At 34.8% G+C, this 24,046-nt stretch overlaps 1 protein-coding gene across 7 annotated transcripts in view; it reads left to right on the top strand.

The window, feature by feature from the left end:
* Window positions 1-24,046, top strand: part of LOC129747357 (kinesin-like protein KIF12) — an 83,866-nt gene that overhangs the window by 20,251 nt on the left and 39,569 nt on the right. For 5 of the 7 annotated variants that reach the window (XM_055741513.1, XM_055741511.1, XM_055741512.1 and 2 more), the window contains one exon: window positions 6,202-7,308. In XM_055741513.1, the coding sequence (XP_055597488.1) occupies window positions 6,809-7,308 (500 nt within the window). In that variant the 5' untranslated portion in view covers window positions 6,202-6,808. The remainder of the gene's footprint in view (window positions 1-6,201; window positions 7,309-24,046) is intronic. The other 2 variants (XM_055741514.1, XM_055741515.1) reach the window with 2 other exon arrangements.

Here is a 24,046-nt window from a genome sequence, read left to right as displayed (position 1 = left end):
TTGATTCCTACAATCGGTCCTAAACTTAAGCGTAGTATTAGTTGTTTTTACGCTCTAGGATTAGTAATAAGAGTAAGAAGAAACTCACGATTCTTGGGGATGAACCTCCATGGTCGTTTGTAAATTGGTTTTTGGGTCCTTTTTTCCATTTCCTTTTTCCGTCTTGAGTTTAGTTCCTTGGTCCTGCTTGTCTTGGCCATCGGAGAGCTAAAAGACTTGAGTCTAGAATTAGTTTTTTGATAGCCACAGTATAGTTTTGTTGATAAATTAGTTTATAATTACCTTCTCCTGTTTTGAATTCCCATATAGTTTCTTCAAGATTAGGCCGATAAATTTTCATTAGTTGCTAGTCCATCCATGCTAGTCCATACCTAGCGCAATTGTTTTTTTTTCTCGATCCAGTCAGTAACGCAATTCCGATGTTCGATTCTTCCCAGCCGACGTGACATCACCACCCACCGAGATTGTTTACCGCTGAAAATAGAGGAAAGAAGTTCTTTTCACTTAAGTTGATTGGTAGGAACGACGTAGAACAACTATCCTTATAAATTCCTGATGCCAACACGATGCTCTTACACTTAATTCGTCACTTTTTAAAACATTTCCCGTAGAAAAATTCACACGCGATAAATTTTGCTGGCCGGTTTGTTTACTTTTGAACGAACCGCTCTCACCTCTCCGGTGTTGGTGTCAGATGAGTGCATGAGATCTACTGTTGAACGGAAAAGAGAGAAGGAAGTTAGGGATGTACATGTTATCGATATTTCTTTTGCAGGGAAACCAAGTTTCGATGAGCGTCGCTCGAATAAGAATTCGAGATTGTAATTAGAAACGGTTTTTTTTTTCGTAAGATGAACGTAGGTATTTTTTTTGTTTATCAAATAAATATTTGATGTTAAAATCTCCGCCAGCGTTTAATTTTAATTTTTTGTCACTGATCGGTGTCTAGTTGAAGGGATACAATTCGGTTTTGCTCGACATTTTTTTTTGAGGTTAGAGTTAATTTCTACTTCAACTAGGGTTGTCAGTGGTAAGAAGTTTTTTTTCTCTCGTTGTTTATAAAAACCGTAGTTCCGTTCATCAGTTGAATTCGCGTCACCAAATGTCATCGACAACCGTTTGCGTACTCTATAACACCTTTTTCGGATTTTGTTCGAATGGGAAATTATCCAGCAGTAGTTTGTTAATTGAATCTTTTAGTGATACTCATTTGGTTAAGTAATTAGTTTTCAGTAAATATTTTAGATCCGCTGGAGACCAGAGTTGAAATATACGTTGACGGTCAGTAACAGGAGTAATAATTCTTTTACTTCCTGCAAATTGAGAAGGAGCCAATTTATTGGTGATGAACCTATATGACCCCGGAAACTAAAATATTTTATTGGAAATTATTTTGCATTTGACCTTCGAAAATTTGATTGGAAAAATACTCTGTATTTTCCAATCAAATTTTCGAAAATTTAGTGAGGAATGATGTAACAGTATCGACTTTGCTGAAAATATTCTTCTTGAACATCCCGATTTCATTTCAATAAATATCGACTTCAAAGAACATATTTCACTTGAGCATCCCCGTTTTACTCAATCTAAAATTAGATTGCGAGTTCTGCTTCCGAGAGAGGTCTCCTACTCCAGGAACTCACGAGAGTGCTGCCTACCGAGGCACTCAACGGCGTCAACCCTCCTTCCGAGGGAATTCCACCTATGACGTCATGCAGGAATTCCATAATGAGATATTTTTGCAACTGGGGTGTGATCGCTTAGCGTATGATTTAGGTGAAGCCTGTTATCACCAGCTGTTTTGGTAGGCGCCCGGTCAATAACCCCAGCACGGGGATAGTATGAATGTAGTGGTGAACCTGCTTGTCGATATCGCTCCACCCGAACTTAGACCCGAGATAGGAGGTTTGATTTCGGATGGGTGAAAGGAAAACAATTCTAATAAGAAGATATTTTCTTCGGGGAATTTCGTAATTATTAGTTCGCTAATAATTACGCAGTTCCGGTCACGAAGATCAATAACCAGTTTGATCTGAGGACTGATTCTTTTCTCGTCCACTTTTCTTTGGACTGTGAAGCAGGAAGGATCGGAAATAATTTGAAGTTTCGCGCGTGCATTAGTACAAAGAGGTACTAATTTAAAAATTAACCAGGTCTTCAACAAATTTTTAAAGTTACTTTTTTCCCTCAGTTTTCCCTCCGAGTGCATCCCATATTATTGCTAGTTTTTTTAAGTGCGATCCGAATTTGAAGAAAGGGTAATTGGTTTTTTTTATTGCGATCAAAGTGCGTAGTGGTTCATTAATTTCCATCACAGATCACCGGAGGTGCCGATTACCCTGCAATCCCGAACGACAAGTCCACAGGAAAGCGATACCGACTTGCGAGAGCCACCCAACAACACGTGGTACGTTTCGACCGACAAGAACCCCGTAGGTCGGCGAAGCGGCATACGCGAGACGGCAGCTGAGCAGCTTAGTGGATCCATCCCCAGGAGAACCCACGATCAGGATTTTCCCGGAAACCGAGCTTCTTCCGGGTAAAAATAAGGTTTGAGCAACTGACAAACGAGTGAGTACTCATTATCGAAATCAACCGCAGCATTCTCTTCTACCTATCTAGGTCATCAAGTGATCAACCAACTGCGATAGCTCAGTCGGTTGGGTCGCTGCAGTATTCGAACCCAGCAATCGTGAGATCACGAGTTCGAACCCCGTTGAATTTACAATCTTTTTTGTGTTGCTTTGCAACTCCACCAAACTCGTTTGAGCGGATCTGAGATCGATCCGGATGTAAATTGGATGATGACATAACGATCGTTAATTAATTGAACCACCAATAACCAAACCCCAAACTCGCACTATGAGAATTTCCTAGGAAAAATTCTTAGATTGGCCATTCCAAAATAGCACTCTACCACCGTTAAATCTGAGGGAAATTCAATAAGCCAGGAAGCGCTTGCGAGCGCTTAGAGTTAGGGGGAAACACCCAAACTGAAATGTAGCAGCTAGTAGTAGGAAAATCGAAAATCTAAAATGTAAACCCACCCACTAACCACCAAACTATTCTGATGGCTTAATATAGTAGATCTACAAATCAAATGAAACTTTGTTGCAGTAGCTTTTATTTATGAGTTGAAGATTTCGTTTTTTTTCGGGTTTCGGTTTTTTTTACTGGAAGGTTGGGTTGACTTCCGATGTTATTCAGCCCCCAATTCTCCCTCCTAAGCGGTTCTAAGGAATTTGTTCGGGTAAAGTGGGTCGAATGAGGATTTTTGAGAAAATTGATTTTCTTTTTGCGTTGGTATTTTTGTGACCAACAAAGACCTTATCTTCGAAGTTGTTATTATTTTCCAAGTAGCTTGTTCAGAGGTCTTTGGTTGGAGTCGACGGTTTGAGGAACAGTGGGGTGATCGGTAATCCAGGGCCATACAAAATACACCCACCCTATTGATGGGTCTCTTGGCCGGGCAAGCACTAAACAGGGGGATGGTCTCTTCGGAGTGGCGCATCTAAATCATCCGCTTAGCACCTTGATTACTCCCACGCCCAACTGCCTCCCGTTGCACAATGTTACCGAAGTCATTGAAAAATAAATATGTTAATACAAAATGAGAGGCATGTTTTTGTCACAGAATATGGGTCAAAATTTTGTGTTAAATTTTGTGTTGTTTTTGAAGTATCAATCTCATTACGAATTTTACTAAACTAATTGGTTTTGATTGTCAATGATAATGCAATGCAATGCAAAAACTTATAACAATAACTGATTTTGGAAGATTTTGGCGTCCCGAATTCGTTCAATTAAATCTTTCGTCAGATTTTGTCGATCATCTCTAATTTAGATAATATGACATGTGGAAATTTTTTAATTGATCAGTTTTGAGTAAAATCGACCTATGATAAGTAATTAACCTACATGAAAACAAAAAACAGATTATGAATCTATTTATTTTTCTCCATTTATTTTTTTTTTCGATTATAGTCGTTTTAACATCTTTACGTTATTCACTACATTATATCAACGTTGCAGTTGGTGGACAGTAATTGAAAAACTTATCCAGTAGGTACAACTGTGTTCAATGTTTATTCTTGGGCTTGAACTCACGGACATCGGCTCAGGAGGCAACTGACTTGCCAACTGAGCTATATCTCAAGCCCCATTCAATTAAGGATTCAGATCCTGCCTAGAGAGTTTCAGAAATACAACGCTTTGGAATAATTTGTCAATTTTAAGAAATTTAAATAGATAAGATTACAATTAAGTATTTCTAACGCCATCCAAGAAGTCTGTTTGATATAAGGGTATAATAGGAATAACTCTCAATTTTTTTAAGAAGAAGTTTTCCAAAATGTATGCTATGGGTATAGTTGATCCCTAGAGTCCAAAAAGATGTATTTTTCATTTGAATGGATCATTGGTTATCATGAAATTACTAATATCAGACCAATAACTAATGTTTATCGAGTAATTATCTGTTAAAAAGGGTTGAAAATACTGTATTTATCTAAACTATAGAAAATTGCACCTTAAAGTATGCAATGACTATAAGGTAGAATACAAACCTTTATAATTCTCTTTTCTGATACTTATAAACTGTGAAATGAGAACTAATATGGTAAGAACAAGTCAACGGACCTTTTATCTTCGGATTGCCTAGGGTCAGGGCACCCTGAATAAGGGATTAAGTCTCCTGTAACTTAAAAAATATCACTTTTTTTAGTCTCACGAAAATGCTTCTAGCTCATCTACGAGTTCATATATCGTTCTAATTTTTGGGCATATAAACTTGAAATTACACGCTGTCAGAAAATACAAAAGACGCTATTTTTTCCAAAATGATATTATAAAAATCCCCTACCCTACATCTTTCAAGGATATAATGGCTAGAATCTTGCTATTACTACATTACTAATTCAGATTCAGAATTCAGATTCAGAATTCAGGATCAGAATTCAAATTCAGAATTCAGATTCAGAATTCAGATTCAGAATTCAGATTCAGAATTCAGATTCAGAATTCAGATTCAGAATTCAGATTCAGAATTCAGATTCAGAATTCAGATTCAGAATTCAGATTCAGAATTCAGATTCAGAATTCAGATTCAGAATTCAGATTCCGAATTCAGATTCTGTAAATTTATTTTTCGGCATATCGGTGAAAAGTAGTTCTGAAATTGATAAAGGATAGAGAAGTGAGAAGAAAATTTTACAGATGTTGAAAAGAGCGAAAGAGCATTTTTGCGAGGAAACTTATTAACGTACACCATACTTTACCCTGCAACATTTCATTATTTAGGAGAAGTAGTACCGGGATAGAGGTGGCACTACCTTAACCTATACAATGAAATCTGGTTGGTCCGAAGTCTACATGTGGTGAACACGTATACTCCGGACGGGCTGAATTCACATGTAGACTTCGGACTTCACCACATGTAGACTTCGGACCAACCAGATTTCATTGTATAGGTTAAGGTAGTGCCACCTCTATCCCGGTACTACTTCTCCTAAATAATGAAATGTTGCAGGGTAAAGTATGGTGTACGTTAATAAGTTTCCTCGCAAAAATGCTCTTTCGCTCTTTTCAACATCTGTAAAATTTTCTTCTCACTTCTCTATCCATCTTTATCAATTTCAGAACTACTTTTCACCGATATGCCGAAAAATAAATTTACAAAATTAATTAACGGTGGTTAACTTACCTTAAGAATTCAGATTCCGAATTCAGATTCCGAATTCAGATTCAGAATTCAGATTCAGAATTCAGATTCAGAATTCAGATTCAGAATTCAGATTCAGAATTCAGATTCAGAATTCAGATTCAGAATTCAGATTCAGAATTCAGATTCAGAATTCAGATTCAGAATTCAGATTCAGAATTCAGATTCAGAATTCAGATTCAGAATTCAGATTCAGAATTCAGATTCAGAATTCAGATTCAGAATTCAGATTCAGAATTCAGATTCAGAATTCAGATTCAGAATTCAGATTCAGAATTCAGATTCAGAATTCAGATTCAGAATTCAGATTCAGAATTCAGATTCAGAATTCAGATTCAGAATTCAGATTCAGAATTGTTTTTCTCAATATTTTTCGGTCGTCCATATAAAAATGAGCACTAAATTAATGCACAGCAGAACAACGAACTTCATATCAATAATTGCATATTATAATTTTTTTTTCAATTTTTCATTACTTCTAGGACCCAAAAACCACTCGCTTGCACCAATCAATTGGCAGTTCCCGGCTAAACGTCGAAAGTCAAACAAAATCAGGCTTCAGCGGACTTTTTTTTAATCGAAATTCATCTAATCATTCACACCCTCTTTTGGTAAACATAAATAAAACTCGCTTGCGAATGAAATGACAAAAACTCTTACAGTAGATCAGGAGGTGACTAACAGTTGTCAAACATTATGAGAACAAATATCAGTGAAGCGACAACGGCCATTTGCTTTTCAGCACCGGCGTCAAAGATTGAGTGAATATTTTCCCAAAGGTGACGCGCAGCCTGGAAAAACGACCCATGGGACCGAATGATGGTTCTGAGCAAACAGTTCCAAATGCAGTGCTTTAATTTACGTTGTTGTTTTTCCGTTCGCTTTGAAGCTTTGAATTGACGGCTTTCCGTTCGTTAGTAAATGTTCCTGGATAGACACCTAATGTGTGCCCCTAGTTCCTCACGGGTGTATAAAATATGTTACAGTAATTGGGAAGCTTATTTGTGTGGTGATTTTGTCCTGCGATAAAAGTGTGTCAGTTTAACGTATGTTGATGTTATTGTTGTTAGAATAATCAATCAATCAATCATGGTGTACAAACCCCCAGGGACTTCAACGTCCTTCTCAAGGAGTCCACCCTCGTCACGTGGCCACTCGCCGACGCCATCGACGACACGACTCTCGCTTAGAGGAAACTCCATTCGTGGAAGTGGTGCCACGTCGTACAACTCCAAATCGGTGTCTAATCTGAATAACTACAGAGACAATCAGGCGGCTGCCCGGGGCCAGAGGGGTGGGCGGCTGGCCTTTGGCGGAAGTAGTGAAAGCTTTTCCAATGGGCGCAAAGTGAACAATAACCTAAAGGCTGCTTCCGAAAGTGGTGGCGGCAGCATGAAGCGATCCAACAGTTTGAACAGCAAAAATAATCGATCGACCAGCGTCGAGAGGATGAATAATGGGAAAATCTACCGTGGCCGAAGTCCGCTGCGGAATTCTACCTCCAGTTTGCAGCACCTCCAGATGAGCCAACACGGTTCGAATCCGCCAGCTCGGAATCAACCCTTCTTGGTGCGTTCTAGAGGAAATGAGTAAGTACCGGTCAAAATTATAAATAGATCTACACAGGGCCGTAGGAAGAACCGACTCATGGGGGGGGTTTTGATGACTAATTTTTACCTATGAATTTTTGTCTTACGACACACGAATAAAAATAATTAAAACATATTATGTTTGTAATTATTCATTTCTTATTATTCATTTTAAGTACTCATTAATAGTTTTCGTATAAAATTGTAACTTAAGAGAAGACACGAATGACACAAAGATTGTAAAGTGTCATTAATAAAACCTTAAACAAATTAACTTTAGAAAACTGGTCCTTAGCCTAAAGGGTGAGCTAAATTTTTTCAATGAAATCTCTAGAAATAAAATATGAAATAATTTTATTTTATATTTATTATATTATATTATATTAGGTTAAAAATTTTTTAATTGATTATAAAATCTGGTAGATCAAATTTATTTGATTTGAGCATAAAATAAGTTTTTTTAAGGGTAGCCTTCAATTTCTTAAAAAAAAAACTTATTCTATACTCAAATCAAACAAGCCCAATCTTCTAAACTCTTTTGCAAATTCCAAGATTCTAACCTTTGATGAAAATAAATAAAATTTTCCAAAAAAACAGTAAGATTAAAAAAATTTCGAATCAAATTTGCTTGATGCTAACTTGAACAAAATGTATGATTTTAGTTTGAAATTTGGCTTTAAAAAAATGCAATATTAATAAAAATCCTGTGGATGATTTTTCTTAAATATAATTTGGGATATTTTGCATGAATCAAAACTCAGAAAATTAACTCGAATTCTAATTTATATGTTTGATTTTCAGCTGAATTGTGTGTACAAACTAATTCTGATTGAAAACTTTGGAATCTGGATATTGTATTGCCATACAAATTTTTATGTTCACTCAATTTCTCAACAATTTTATGTTGATTAAATAACTCATTCTTAAGCTAAATCTTTTTCTGAATTTTAAATCTGAATTCTAAACCTGAATTCAAAAATTGAACTTTGAATCTGTTTCCGAATTTCTATACGATTTCCGAAATGTACAAAAAATACGATTTCCGAATCTTAATTCCAGATCAAAATTTCATGAGCCAAATCTTAGAGCCCTCATTCATGAATCTATTGTTTTAATTTTGTAGTGCTGGTTTAATCTCAATTCATTATTTCAATTGTTTATATTTAATCTGTTTTGTGAATCTGATTTAAAATGTGAATTTTGAATGATGAATCAGAACCCGATTTATAATTTTGGATCGCCACTTAGAAGCTTTAAATGTTCAAATTTGGTGTTTGAATAAAGTTTTAGAACTTCGAAATGAATATAAAACAAATTTCTACTTTTCCATATTCGGAAAACTATTTTCAAAATATTAAAAATGCATTTGATTTTCGAAAAACATGTTTCAAATTTGATATGAAATGCAAAACCGAATTCGAACAAGGATTTCGAAGCAGCTTTTCGTTCCTAATTTCTTATGATTATTCGAACTGAAAATCAAGAATCCTAAACTTGATACAAAATTAGAAATACGAAAATATGTAGTAATACAATTTTGGTTATAGTTATAGGAATATAGAACCAGAACCTCCAAAATGGGTTTAATTTAAAATTTAATATTCAGACCTGAATGTCTATGATAAGGTTGCCACATTGCTCGGTTTCAACCGGATTATCCCGGATGTTTATTATAAAATTTGGCAAATGTTCGGTCCGACCCGGTTGCCCAGATTTCAATGGAAAACCCGGATTTTGCCCAGGCTTGTTCTCATTCTCATTCTTAATTCAAACTTTAAAAAAATTCAAATTGTGTTGTATTTTTTTTATACGTCCAAAATTTTTACAGCAAGTTTCAAAAATTATCATCAAAGGTTTTTAAGTTTTTTTTAAATTTTGATGAGCAATTCCTAGGTTTTGACAAAAAATTCCCGGTAATTGCTGGATTTGAACGACAATTTTGAAATCAAATACCCGGATTTTGCCAGGTTTTTATGTAAAACAGCCCGGATGTCCGGCCCGGATATGTGCTGAAAAAAATCTGACAACCTTATTCTATAAACAAGTGAGAAAATTTTGAAAAATTGTAGCAGAATTTTGAACTTCAAAGGGGTTTTTGAGGTTTTTGTATTAGTTTTGAGTTGAGATAGTTACTTTTGAATATCTTTGCTGTTTCATCATGATTTGATTATGAATTTTAAATTTTGAGTGTAGAGTAGAATACTTCGCTTGCTTTTTGGACCCTCATGGGGGGGGTTTAACCCCCAAAACCCCCCCCCGTTCCTACGGCCATGGATCTACACCATCCTATTCGATATCTGAAGCTGATTAGTCACGAATAGCACATAATTTCAGGCGTTTTCGGCATGAAATTCGGACGTAATCTTAAAACGGAAAACGCAATAGCTGGACAATCGTTACCTTTATTGTCCAGACGGTTAACATTCCAGAAGTCCGATTTAACCTTGGCATTGTAAATTTCCAATGAAAAAGTCCCATTATTTGCATCGTCATTTTCTGACGGTTTGATGTCGTCATTATGTAAATATACAGTTCGAATGAGTTGTTCAACATTATTGCTTAGTCATGTTAATGTAGGTACTTTCGTGCACGGTCAGGAACGTCAGGAAGAGTTTTTCTGCGGTGAAAGGTTTGGCCATTTATAATCAAAAATCTAAATGATTGTGAGCAAAGAAAACCGTAAATAAAGGAAAGCTGTGAACAGAAAAGCCTCTGAAGAATCGGCCTACAATTGGCAGTTAATATTCCAAAAAATACACACTACACTTAATCTTTTTATTTTCTGTGCTCAGAATGATTCTGTCCTGTAAACATTTTCAACAGCTGAAGTTGTAGGAGAATTTCAGGACAGCAAAAAAGTTCAGGAAAACAACTGTCAAATTTCCCTGTACACTCGAACAGATTTTTCGTTTTGTGATTTGAAGGTAATTTCAAAATTTTCCTACAAGCTCGAGGCTATTTGCTTACAAAGTTAACATAACTAGGAGTTTTGGTTATGTAAAAATTATTAAAAAAAAAAAACTATGAATCGGATTAAAAAATTGATCAACTATACAAAGCAACAATTTGCATTCTTTTAAGGCACAAAAAATTGAAAATTAATTTTCACAAATTTGTGCGCGCTAAATCAGAATATTCAATTGATTTTGTTTTCAATCAGTTTTTGTTTACAGAGTCCAATGACTTCGGGGTCACCTCTTGAAAAAAGGCAAACCTTCTTTCAAAAATTTTGTTAACAATTTTGGCAAAACTGTAGAGTATTAACACATTAAAAATGTGAATGAATCTAGGCCGTTCAACACCAAAATTCGGAATACTTTATCTCAGAAATCACTGGAAAAAAACTCTTCAAATTTAATATCTTTGATGTTGAGAAATCATTTCACTCGGGAACTAGCGATTATATGCAAGTCGAGTGAATTGCACACAATATCAATTTGACATTCTACAAACAATAACACAGCCACGTGTGGAGACTTCATCTGTCAGCTGTCATCTGTCAAACGGACAACTAGCATGTAAGATTGCACGAGATTGGATACAATGTTTGACACAATATTGAACGGAATCTGGTGGACAACTGGATTAAATGTTCATGGTTCTTCAAATCAGAAATAGGCACACCGAGAAGAAAGTGCATGAAGTAAATATAAGCATCACTAATGTAACCGATCTAGTTTTAATGTATATCGCGTTTTTAATTCGATTACTCTGAGAAACTCTACAGGTTATGGGCCCAGTGGTTAATTGGGATGTCATAACCTATCCATCTTAACATTTGATTGACTGGAAGCGTTGTGTTCAATTTTGTACAATAAAGATTCAAGATGAGATTAAAAAAAATGAGTTACGCTTCTTAGTGTAGTATACAAGCGGCAACCAAAAAACGAGATATCTCGTATTTGGTCCGCAATGTGTTGAAAGATTTGAAAAATAAACGTTTTTAATTAATGATCAATTTTCTTCAATACCGCGAGTAATTTCCACTTTTGAGAAAAAAGTAACGATAGTTTTCTTGTTGTTTCTTTTTCCCCGTTTGTCACAAAACACTGAAATTTTGACAAAAAACTCATATCACGCAGCGAAAAGGTTTTTTATTTCAAAGGAAAGTGCCGCAAAAACAAAGGATTTTTTCCTTTGGTTTTGGGACAAATAAAAATTCTTTTGGTTCAAAAGCATTTTCTTTTGTTTCAAAGAATTTTTCGTTTGAAAAATCTTTGAATCAAAATCTTAATACTTTGAAACAAAAAACAGTTTCATTTGATACAAAGTTGTTTTCGTTCGCCACAATGTAATTTAGATTAAGATTTAAAAAGATTGGTTCATTGAACCATTTTCCATTTATTCCAATTGGAGGACATATTTCCTGTTGTTTTGAAATTCCTATTAGGAATTTCAAAAAATAAAAAGAAAGAAATTTATATGTTAAATTAATTTTTATTTACAACAGATGAAACACTTGGCCACACACTAGTTCACTAAAATCGATCCGGTCCAAATTTTTGTCGACCTGACCGCTGGATTTGGAGCGGTATCATCGTGCGCAGCTTTCATCTCGGTTGAGGCATCCAGGGAAACCATCCTTCGGCTCTGGTTCTGTAGAAACGCAATCACTTATAGAAAATCTTCGATATTCACTCTTTAATTAACATACTTACCATACTTCATCCTGAATCCTTCTAATATAGCTAACTCTGACCTACATTTTCACACGACCGGCCAAACTTGATTCGATTTTTCGGTTTTGTATTCTTCTTGCAAGGCAAATCAAAATATCTTTTGAATCAAAGGCTGAAGTTTTTATTTAAAGGAATCATTTCTTTAAGTTAAAAACATTTTCCTTTGGTTCAAAAAAAGTTAACTTTGTTTTAAAAGAAATAAGCTCAATTAACATTTATTTAGAATCAAAGTATTTGCTTAAATTCAAAATCCAAAAATATTAAGTTCAAAGAATTAATTCTTTGTTTCAAAAAATATTTTTTTGAATCAAAAACAAAAGTTTTTGGTTCAAATAAAACAGGAGTTAGATTCAAAAAAATTAATGTTTTGAAACAAAATCATGTTTGTTTTGGTTCAAAAGCCTAGTTTTCTCTGCGTGATGAAAAGGTTTCTTACATACTTTTTAAGCGTAAGTCAAAACGTTTTGCTGTCTTAGTTTTTTAACAGATTATTAAATTTCAAATAACCAAAAAATCAAATCAAATTAAAAACGCCAAAATTGTCTAAAATCGGGTTTAATACATGCTGTTTTTCTGTGTTATCAGTATTATTATTATTATATAAGGAGTGTATTCGAAAAAAAAATGCAACACTTTGTTTTATGAATAACATGGATGAAAATTTCAGTAAAGCTATCTAGTAATGTAATGTGTACGTGTACAAAATTTGGTGACAATCTGTCAAGTGGTGTTTGAGATATCGCCCAATATTGAAGTTCACTGACAACATTTTTGGACAGGATCGAGAAAAATCCTGGAATGTCCCAGTGGAAGACCCCCCCCCCCCCCTCCAAACTCGAAATCAACTATTTGACCAAGGTTTGCATAGACAATCGTTCAAGAAGTCCTAGAGGATCCAATAGTGAGCTAAAATAAAAAAAAGTGATGATGATTGATTCCATGGAGTAAAGGAATGTGAGAGGTTTTTTTTAAAGCTCAATCTGAAAATACAATAGAATAAGTGATAATAATTGTGATTTTTTATGACTAGTTCGTCCAGTTGACAAGAAACATGTCTGACTTCATTACTACATCGTTAAAAAGTTACCTACCGGTAAAATAAACACAATACGGTGGTCAAATTGTGCGCAAAGTATTGGGTCTGCTAGTGGGGAGATATCGTTAAACATTTCATAATAGACAGCAAAACGAACTCTTTGGTGGTCACCTGCCAGATTTCCAGCCGGAAAAGTTTCGTTTACAAGTCAGGCGGTATTTTCTGGAGATAAATAAGAAGAAAGAATTGAAAAATAAGATGTCTAGTACTTGAGGAGGCTAACGGTCTGTGGAAACTGCAGTGTTTCATAACGATTGACGCGATGAATGGATAAATATATAGAGGAAACTGCCTCCTCTGTATATTTATCCATTCACTCTGGGACTGTTGTCCCTGCTAAGCACTCCAATAGGTCTCAACAAGTTTATACTCTGTTTTAGTTGGATCTGGAACCGTGCCATTAAGTTAAAACTGTGATGGAGTGATAAAAAGTCAAATAAATTTAGTTTTTGTGTCGAAGGAGGATAATCGGCTGAAGTCGTTATAACGTTATATATTTTGAGTTATTTTGAAGGTCAAGCTTCAGGAAACAGAAAACTGAATTAAAAATGGCCATCATTTGAAAAAAGGGTGATTCATAGTATGCACTATAGATGGCGCACATGTTGCCCAAAACTTTAAGTCGAAAAACACTTCATTTGAAAAAAACATCACAAATTATATTATTATTATTATTAAGATTAAAGACACGATAAAATTGTTAGATTCCTACCGTTGGTATATAATTGCCCAATAAAAAGGACTCGAAAAAGTGCTTTTATTCAAAAATTAAAAGTTGCACCTTCAGTATGCAATAGCTTAAGAGTAGTGAACAAAGTTCGAGAATTCTTTATGTCTGACAGTTACGTATAAACTATGAAATGGAAACTTCTATGGCCAAAATAGGACAATTTAGCTTAAGATTTTGCTTGATTTTTGCCAAGGCTTAGGGCACTCTGAATAAAGGATCAAGTCTCTTTTAATAAAGGATCAAGTCTCACAATTTTTTTCGTCCTACGAAAATGCTTCTAGTTCATTTACGGGTTTATGTATCGTTCTAACTTTTGGACTTGAAATAACACGCTGTCAGAAAATACAAAATAAGAATAAGAAAATGGGATCAAGTATCCTTATGCCCCCTAATTATGAAAATGTTATTTAGTACAGATGTACCGAATAGTGGTATATCGAATTTTGACCTTTTCAACTATTCGTTCAAACGAATATTCGGCTGCATATTCGGTCGAATATTTTGTGAAGTTTTCAATAAAAATACAAACGCGATTATTTCAATTTCCTTCTATTCCTCCATCCTAATTCCCATTCCACATACTTTTTAAGCATAATTCAAAACGTCTTGCTGTCTTCAGCATAGTTTTTTAAAATCTGGTTTAAAACATGCTGTCAGTATTATTATATAAGACTAAGGAGTGTATTCGAAAAAAATATTATTTAAGACTAAGGAGTGAATTTGGAAAAAAAATTGCAACACTTTGTAATATGGATGAAAATTGATCAAATTTTCAGTGAAGCTATCTAGTAATGTAATGTGTACGTGTACAAAATTTGGTGACAAATTGTCAAGTGGTGTTTGAGATATGGCCCAATATTTGAGTTCACTGACAACATTTTTGAACAGGATCGAGAAAAATCCAGAAAAGTCCCAGTGGAAGACCCCAACTCGAAATCAACTATTCGACCAAGGTTTACTTAGACAATCGTTTAAGAAGTCCTAGAGGATCCAATAGTGAACTAAAATTTAAATAAAAGTGATAATGATTGGTTCCATGAGGTAAAGGAATGTGAGGGGTTGTGATTTTGATTTTTTATGACTGGTTCGTCCAGTTGACAAGAAACAGGTCTGACTTCATTTCTACATCGTAAAAAAATTGCCCATCGGTAAAATAAACATAATACGGTGGTCAAATCTTACGCAAAATATTGGGCTGCTAGTGGGGAGATATTGTTAAAAAATTCGTAATGGACAGCAAAACGAACTCTTTGGTGCCAGGTTTCCATTCGGAAAAGTTTCGTTTACAAGTCAGGCGGTATTTTCTGGAGATAAATAAGGAGAAAGAATTGAAAAATAAGATGTCTAGTACTTTGATGGCTTTCGTGTGTACGTTTCAGGTCCTAATGGTAGCGGCCAACTGTTGGCGAAGTTCCAAATTTCACTGGGAGATGGTTGAGTTGGGTGGCGGTTGAATCAGGCGTAGTAGTTGAAGCAGGAGGATCACTGATAGAATTGTTTGATTCCTACAGTTGGTATATAATTGCCCAATAAAAAGGACTCGAAAAAGTGCTTTTATCTAAAAATTAGAAAGTTGCGCCTGTAGGTATGCAATGACTTAACTTAACTAAACATACCGACACTTTGTATAGGGGAGAGTGGGGATACTTGATCACCTTTTCTTATTTTCATCATATCTTTTTGGAAAAATTTAGCAACTCGCACTCTTTTACATTTTTTGACAGCGTGTTACTTCAAGGTTCTATGCTCCTAATATTAGAACGATACTTGAACCCGTAGATGAACTAGAAGCATTTTCGTGGGAGTAAAAAAATTGCGATAATTTTGAAGTTAGGGGAGACTTGATCCTTTATTCGGGAAGCCCTAATCCATGGAAAAAATCAAACAAAACCCCAAGATAGAATGTTAATTGACAATTTTGGTCATGTTTGTTCTCATTTTACAATCTATAATTGTCAGAAAAAAAATCTATAGCTTATTCTCAACCCTTATGACATTGCATACTTACGGGCGCAATTTTTTATAAACAAGAGAAAATCAATTATTTTAGCCCTTTTCTTCAGATAATCGTTGGATGAATATTAGCTATTGGATAAATATTAGTAATCTCGTAAGCAGCAATGACCACGATCCATTGAGAAGAAGAATATACCGGGATCGTTTGTACCCATATATTAGGGATCAATTGTACCCAAAATCAACATTTTAGAAAAAAAATTCCGAAAAAAGTTTGGAGTTTTCCATCGCTTTGAAAATATTGTATTTTGATATTCATTTTACACTCGAAAGATTGATGTATTGGAATAAATATTTTTGTTATAATATTTCCATGTTAGGAACATTTTAAAATGATGAAAAAAGATCTTCAAGTCACATTTTGTGAAGTTTTTCAAACAAAGTTCAATAACCCAAAAACTTATTTTGTTAAAATTTTTTGAGCTTCAACCATTGCTGTTTTGTTCCATTTGGCACATTTTTCTAGAACATTTGATCTTTGTACGACATTCCAGTTTGGAGATATAGCTAAGGAATCAAGTATCCCCAGGAATCAAGTATCCTCATTCTCCCCTATACCTATTCATACACCGCGAGCGGTCAAATGACGCAAACACCGTTTTCGCTAAAACTCCCTTATTTGTCAACCGATTTTCACGAAATTTATAGTTTTGAAAAGCTTTTAACTCGACTCAAATATGTTTCTTAGATAATTTTCAGCTACAATCAATAATTTTAAAGTTATTTAAAGTCCAAGGATTTTTTTTGTGAAAAAACATGCTTCAGGAAAAAAGCTGTAAATCAGTTATTAAGTGCTCGAAAAAAAATTTCACTTACTGCATGAGAAAGCTGAAGTTAGAAGCTATATGTTGTACATATGAAATATTTTTTTAAAAATTTCTAAGATCATAGCCACAAAAATTGTAAAAAGTTGTTTAAAAGATGTACTTTTCAATCAATCAACCGCCAAAGCTTTTCCTGTTACAGTAGAAAATTTTGAAAAAATAGATTAGAAAGTTGGCACATTTTGGCATCTTTAGATTTTGAAAATTCGAAATACATAATTTATGAAGGCTTTTCAAAGGTAGCTGTTTTTCGAACTTTTTATGAATCTGGATTTTCTGAGACAATCCCTACACCTAAATTTAGCTTTGCACTGGATTTTGAGTACGTTAGCGTAAGGTTTATGCAATAAAACTATATGCAAAAGAAAGCAAATTTCATGCCGGTTCTAATGATGTAACTGCATTGGCGGTGCAATGCTTTACAAAAATATAATATATTTCTGAAAGTAAAACCAGAAAATTTGCGTTAATGCTTGTTTGTTTTATCGTTTCCTTTCTCCCGTCTTCGTGTGCAAAATAGCTTCGTGATATTACCACCCACTGCGCCCGTCTGCCAAGCAACAATTTGTGCTGAGTTTTTAAAATTCAGAAACTACTTCACTGTTTTATTTATCATATTTTTGTCAAGCATTGCACCGCCAATGCAGTTACATCATTAGAACCAGTATGAAATTTTCTTTCTATTGGATATAGTTTATTGTCTAAACCTTACAATGACAGATTGGTTTATGATATCACCTAAAAACTTTATATTGCTTTTATTATCCTATACCAACACTGTTGGTGTAAAAAAAAATTTCGCACAATCATAATTTTTTTTAAATATATATTTTTATAATTCAGTTACCAGTCTAGTCTGGGCTAAAATGTATCAAAATGCAAATCAAAGATTCACCTTTTAAATCTCGTTTCCATATGCTGGAATATGATTGTTTTACATCACGCGTTTGTTAATTTCAAAAATTCATCCATCCAAACATTAAATTTTATGATTTCAGGTAATTTCAGCTAGAAGTAGAATTTTTTGTAGTATTTTTACCCCTAAATGTATGCAGCACCCTTATGCTTTTTCTTAGAAACATTTTTGACAGAAAAAATGTGAAATTCAATTCGAACGAAACCAAAAATGATTTCAATTTGTGCTTTATGCGTTATGACATCACAAATATATCAAAAACTATAAATTTTCGATCGTTTTCAATTGATTTTTCATTAGTAACAAAGTTTGTTACAACTGACCCCTTTTTCTGTTCTGTAATATTATCTGTTACCTAAGAGTTATTATTGGATGGCATGGACTCAAAAAGTTTTCATTCAAGCACTGAACGAAAAAGTTCTTTCGAATATATTCATCTCAGTTTTATTGATTCCAGAGCTTATGTTCAATTATGTCAATATTCTCAAGTATACGAAATAATAATAAGATGTTTTCCAAAGCAATGCGCTTTTTACATCACTCTTTTTTTAATTAGTACCAGGACTTCTGTGAGGAATCTAGATAATTAAGATTGAGGAGAAAAATTGATCGTCTCGTTTCACTTGGCTCTTGAATGGTATGTGTTACAAAGTTCATTCACCGGTTCTTGAAGCCGGAAGGTATGGTTGAGAATTTTTCTACAGCTTGGTGGCCAAAAGTGTGGACGGTTAGAATCACCAATCACGAACATCGCCACGACTGGCTGGACTGCTTACTGTGTCCGGCAGGGCGTTTCAGAATTTAATCGCACACGAAAGGGACCTACGCTTTTATGGAAATCCGGCAGACGACAGAGGTTAACTACTATTTTCCTCCTTTTTTAACGATTGCGTCAAGTTTTCTTTGCTTTTTTCAAGCAACGTCCTTCCACCGGGTCTCCACTAACATTAAAGCAAACATATTAAAGTGTCCATAACACCATCTGAGTGTGGAAACATACCGACCGTTAGAAAATAACGATTTTCAGATGTAGTTCAGTTTTTGGGCCCAAGCATTTTTATTTGAAATTGATTCAAGAGAAGCAGGAGAGGCCATCGAGGCGTGATCAGGATCTACGACAAACGCGGGATAACTGTTGAGCAGCTTTTATTAACTTAACAGATTTGAATGAAAACGCTTTGCATACTTACAGGGATGCAAAATCAGTTTGAAATATATGCATTAGGTATAGATAATTTTGAGTTTTTGACAAATGAATGAGTCTATCTAAAACTCATTGACTCCTTAAAAGTTTCTCTAAAAAGTTCGCCTTCACAGGAATTCGCATCCTATCTGAGATTCTCCACGCGAACGGTTGGGGTTGCGTGTATTGACCCCGTGGTCAGTTCTCCTACTGGTATCGAGCGAAAAACCGCTTGTACACGTAGTAGGTACTTTTACCAGGCAGTGTCTAGCTAGGCGCCCAAATTGCGACAACTACGGCACCCCGACACGCTTTTCCATCACTCGATGACCTTTGCTAGATGTTGCCTGTTTTCCCGAGTCACTCCTATGTATGTAGGTATGTAGGTAGGAAGGTAGGTATTCAAATCGAGTCATGATTAGCGAGAGATTCTCACTAATGGTAACGAAGTTGTAGGTGTACAGGAGGGAGAAAAACTGCGAGGGAGATAAGGTAGAAACGTGGCTTGTTCGTGTTTGATTCGGGAATGTTGATTGACTCTGGTCTTTTTTATTCATTCGACAGAAGACAGTAATAAAATATTAAAATCTTTCACTATTTAATGTGCAATTAACTTCGGCTTTGTTTGTACATCGGAATCAATTTTAATGGACAAGTGTAGATATAGTTGGTAGAATCTGTTAATAATGAAAAGTACCTACGCAATCATCTAAAAGCCTCCCTTGCACGATGTTGATAATGCTGTGGTAGAGTAGAGTTGGAATGATTCAAATGAATATAAAAATTTAAAAATCAATAAGAAAGCACGTAACAAAAAAGAATCAAAATAAAATACCTTTCATTCTGTGTTCGAAGGTCAAAGTTGACAGAAAAGAAATCTCAGTTACAGTTCAGCTATAACACAACTTATTACTTAAATTTATTGTTCAGTTCCAATGAAATACAATAATGATGCGAAAGCGTAGCATAAGCATGAGAACATTGAAGTCAATATGAACACACACATTTCTAAATGAATAAATCAACTTGGTCTAAACTCTTAAAAAAAATAAAAAATAAACACACACATTGAAGCGGGCTTCGCATGCGCCAAGGAGAGGAGAAAGTACGTCATTCTCATAACGATTTCCGGCGAATAAAGTCACGCGTTTGGCCGGTGCATTGATTTGCTTGGAACCTTTTTGAATTCACCACAATGGCGTAGTGGGTAGAGGCATCAACAAGCAAATCATAAAATTTCTGGAGGGCAACATTCGAAATTCTTGAATTGAGCGAGTGCGCGGTGAGTCCAACTTAGTGTGGATTCGGTAAGTCTTAAGTGAAAGAACGCGGTTTGCCCTGGAACGAGAGAGAAATTGGAGGTGTAGCTGTCCTGGCAGTCGTGTTTCAGTATTAATGTTGAATACTACTTTTTTTTGTTGTAAGATTTACTACTCAACTGCCGATATTGGATAGTACTCAGGGCATATCATTTTTTAAATATTTATCCAACGTGTTCAACCATGTTAGTGAAAAAAGAATTGAATTTGAAAAAACATCGCATCTCAAGAAAGTTACGACGACGAAATCCATTTCAAGTTAATTGTGCTGTAAGTGAAGCGAAGCCTGACAGCATGGATAAAACGTCAAAATATTTTATGCTGTAAGCTGCCACTGTGTTTGTTTACATTTTTCTCCGGTGAGAAATGTTTTTTGTTAATGCTCGGCGATCGACTGCACTTTTTTGTGTGAATTATTTGCGGGAACTACATTTACCAGCCTTTTTTTACAAGAATAATTATTCAAGGAATGTGGAAGCCATGTTTACCAACAGATATGTTCACCAAACTGAATCAGATCCAGGTAAGAGACAGAGAAACCTTTCGGAATTTGTATTCTGTTGTAAGTATTGTATGCTGTTTTGCTATTTACAGGTGAGTCGATCATTTTGTTTATTTTTGCTAAATCCCGGTCAACTTCGTTCAATTGATTCACTTTTCACTGTCTCTCACCATTTTGACTGGGTGACTGTTAGAACGCAAATAAGGGTTGAACACTTAGCATCAAAACTACCAAATCGAGTTGAAAAAAAGAAATCCATTGAGAAAAGGAAAGAAAAAGACTTGTTGATACAACCAGAATGATTCAGTCTTAATAGTTAATATGGTTTATGCAGTCAGGTCACAGTTATAAGTTGCTGCATAAAAAAAAAACTAAATTATCGCTTAATTCATTCTTAAATTTCAAGGTTTTATTGATAAAACTCTTTCGCAATATCGGCTTCGAAAATATATCATCTTGATCATAAAACCGCTGACAGTGACCGTAAGTTAATGTTGATTTTTTTACTATGTGTACAGCTATTTTCAGTAAACGATGATGACCTTGAGTGACTTTTCTGTATGTTATAAATTATTGTAACTCACCTTAACATAAAACTGCCAGGTCGTGTTTTGCTAGCAAGGGAAATTATTTTAAGTAATTTATGGATTGATGAAAGTTGAATATGCTGTGGATTTTTGCATGGTTTTTGTTTTCGTTTTTCCCCTTTGCCTAGGAAGAGTCTTCACTTGTTCAAATTTCTGATAATATTTTCAAAAAAAGCGTTTTTCTCATAGAAATCTCGAATATATTTGAAGAAGGGTTTTCCGCAGCAAGTAGACTTATGTTGTTGACTGGTGATGATGAGATGGCGGTCAACACATAGGTACCACACATGACCCGTTCATTCACCAATTTGTAGCCCAATGCTGGATGGTCTGCCGGAACTGGATTTGGCCGAGTAATGGTTGCTGTTTCGCTCATGTAAAGTGTTTGTAATTGAGTTTTTCATTATTTTCTGTATTGGTTAGATTACTTGTATTCTAAATATTAGATTGTGTGAACTCTGAAAAGTGGGCAAAATTCCTTACCTTATCATAGCATTATCAGAATTAAACTTAAAAAAAAAAACTAAGAGGTTGGGTTGTTGGAATCTCTTGTGTGTAAGCATGCGGATCCTTGTGGAGAGAGTATAGTATTGATGCGCGTCATCAATATAGAAAACTCTATGAATTCGATATTTTGGTTGATATCTCAGAGTAATATAGAAAAATTCAGAAACGTAAACAAAACTTCGCCTAAATGAATTAAATTTTCAGAACAGCTTTTCAATATAAAAAAAAAAACATGTCGATGGTACGGTGAAAATTGTAGAAGTTGAAACATTCGATATTTGTAAACGATGCAATTTTGAGAAAGTCATGTTTCCGCATGAAACTGGTTCAGATTGACAGGTTTAACAGAAAAAAAGTAGTTTGGAAACATAGAGCAGTGATCTTGATGAGATGTCTTTTAAATTTTTATTAATGGTGTTATTGAAGCATTTTTAATTTGTATTAAACCCATTGATAATCATAGTTAAAAAAAAAGAAATATAAATAAATTAGTAAAGTAAATTAAAAAAAACAACTAGAAATATCTAGTCATCTTAAACAAAGCACTTTTGTTAAAATAAACTAAGGATTTAACAATAGTTGATTAGGCATGACTCTTCAGTAGGTCATATTGAAAGCCTAAATTGTCGCTATGATATAAAGGACGATAAACTAACCAAATCAGTGTGAGCATGAAATAAGAATGAGTTAATTGAATCTTATCTATCACATAAGAAAAGATCAACTAAATAACTCAGTAAAAGGTGATGCATGAACCAGATGTAAAGATGGCAGGGAAAGCATGATTCAATAACAATTTATTTTAAGACGGCATGGAACAAGCACGATTTTAAATATTAGGATAGTGTACTATACTAGTAGTCGCGTATGAGCGTCGTTTGCGCGTAAGAAAAGTGATCGGGAAAGAACGCGAAAGAAAATGAATAGCGGTTACCACAATGGCAAACATTCGAGACCAAATATAACTTAGGCTGAAGGCAAATAAAATTACTTTTTTATTTAAAAGATTCTGACTGACTGACCGACTGAAGAATGACTCAAAAGTAAAGAATAAAAGATGGCATTGGAAAAACATGACCAAAGATTTTTTAAAAGACGGCATGGAAAGGCATGACCCCGTAGTAATTTTTGTAAAAGATGGCATGGAAAGGCATGCTCCTTTAAACAATTCTGGTTAAAAAAAAAATGGTATAGAAAAGCAGACCCTATCACAAAAAGTGATTCAAAATATGAAGGGATTGGCATGGCCCTATATTAAAATTGAATAAAAGATGGCATGAGAAAAACGTGACCTAAGATTTTTTGTAAAAGACGGCATGGAAAGGCATGACCCTGTAGTAATTTTTGAAAAAGATGGCATGGAAAGGCATGACCCTGTAGTAATTTTTGGTAAAAGATGGCATGGAAAGGCATGACCCTGTAGTAAATTTTGTAAAAGATGGCATGGAAAAGCATGACCCTGTAGTAATTTTTAAAAAAGATGGCATGGAAAGGCATGTCCCTTTAAACAATTTTGGTAAAAAATAAAAAAAATGGTATGGAAAAGCAGACCCTATCACAAAAAGTGATTAAAAATACCAAGGGATTGGCATGGACCTATAGTAAAATTGAATAAAAGATGGCATGGAAAAAAACATGACCTAAGATTGTTTGCAAAAGACGGCATGGAAAGGCATGACCCTGTAGTAATTTTTGTAAAAGATGGCATGGAAAGGCATGACCCTGTAGTAAATTTTGTAAAAGATGGCATGGAAAAGCATGACCCTGTAGTAATTTTTGAAAAAGACGCATGGAAAGGCATGACCTTGTAGTAATTTTTGTAAAAGATGGCATGGAAAGGCATGACCCTGTAGTAATTTTGAATTTTGAATTTGAGTTGAAAGTCTATAGTTGAGAGTCAATAGATGAAAGTAAGGGGTCATAGGTTGAAGAGCCATGTATCGAATGTCAAGTTTCCAGACTTATATATTGAACATAGAGGGTCAAGTATCAAATATGAAGAGTCTAGTGTCAAGGCCATGAGTTAAAATTCAAGAGTTTAGAATCAATAGATGAAAGTAAGGAGTCATAGGTTGAAGAGTCATGCATCGAATGTCAAGTTTCTAGACTTTGAAATTGAAAATCGAGAGTCAAGGTTCAAATGTGAAGAGTCTAGTGTCAAGGCTACGAGTTGAAAGTCTATAGTTGAAAGTCGATAGATGAAAGTAAGGAGTCAAAGGTTGAAGAGTCATGCATCGAATGTCAAGTTTCAAGATTCTGAAATTGAATGTCGAGTGTTAAAGTTCAAATGTGAAGAGTCCAGTGTCAAGGCCACGAGTTGAACGTCTAGAGTTGAGAGTTAATAGATGAAAGTAAGGAGTCATTGGTTAAAGAGTCTAG

This window comes from Uranotaenia lowii, chromosome 2 (assembly GCF_029784155.1).
Source record: "Uranotaenia lowii strain MFRU-FL chromosome 2, ASM2978415v1, whole genome shotgun sequence".
NCBI lineage: Eukaryota > Metazoa > Arthropoda > Insecta > Diptera > Culicidae > Uranotaenia > Uranotaenia lowii.
Note: the sequence above shows the minus strand (reverse complement) of the source record. Positions and strands in the feature narration are given on the sequence as shown.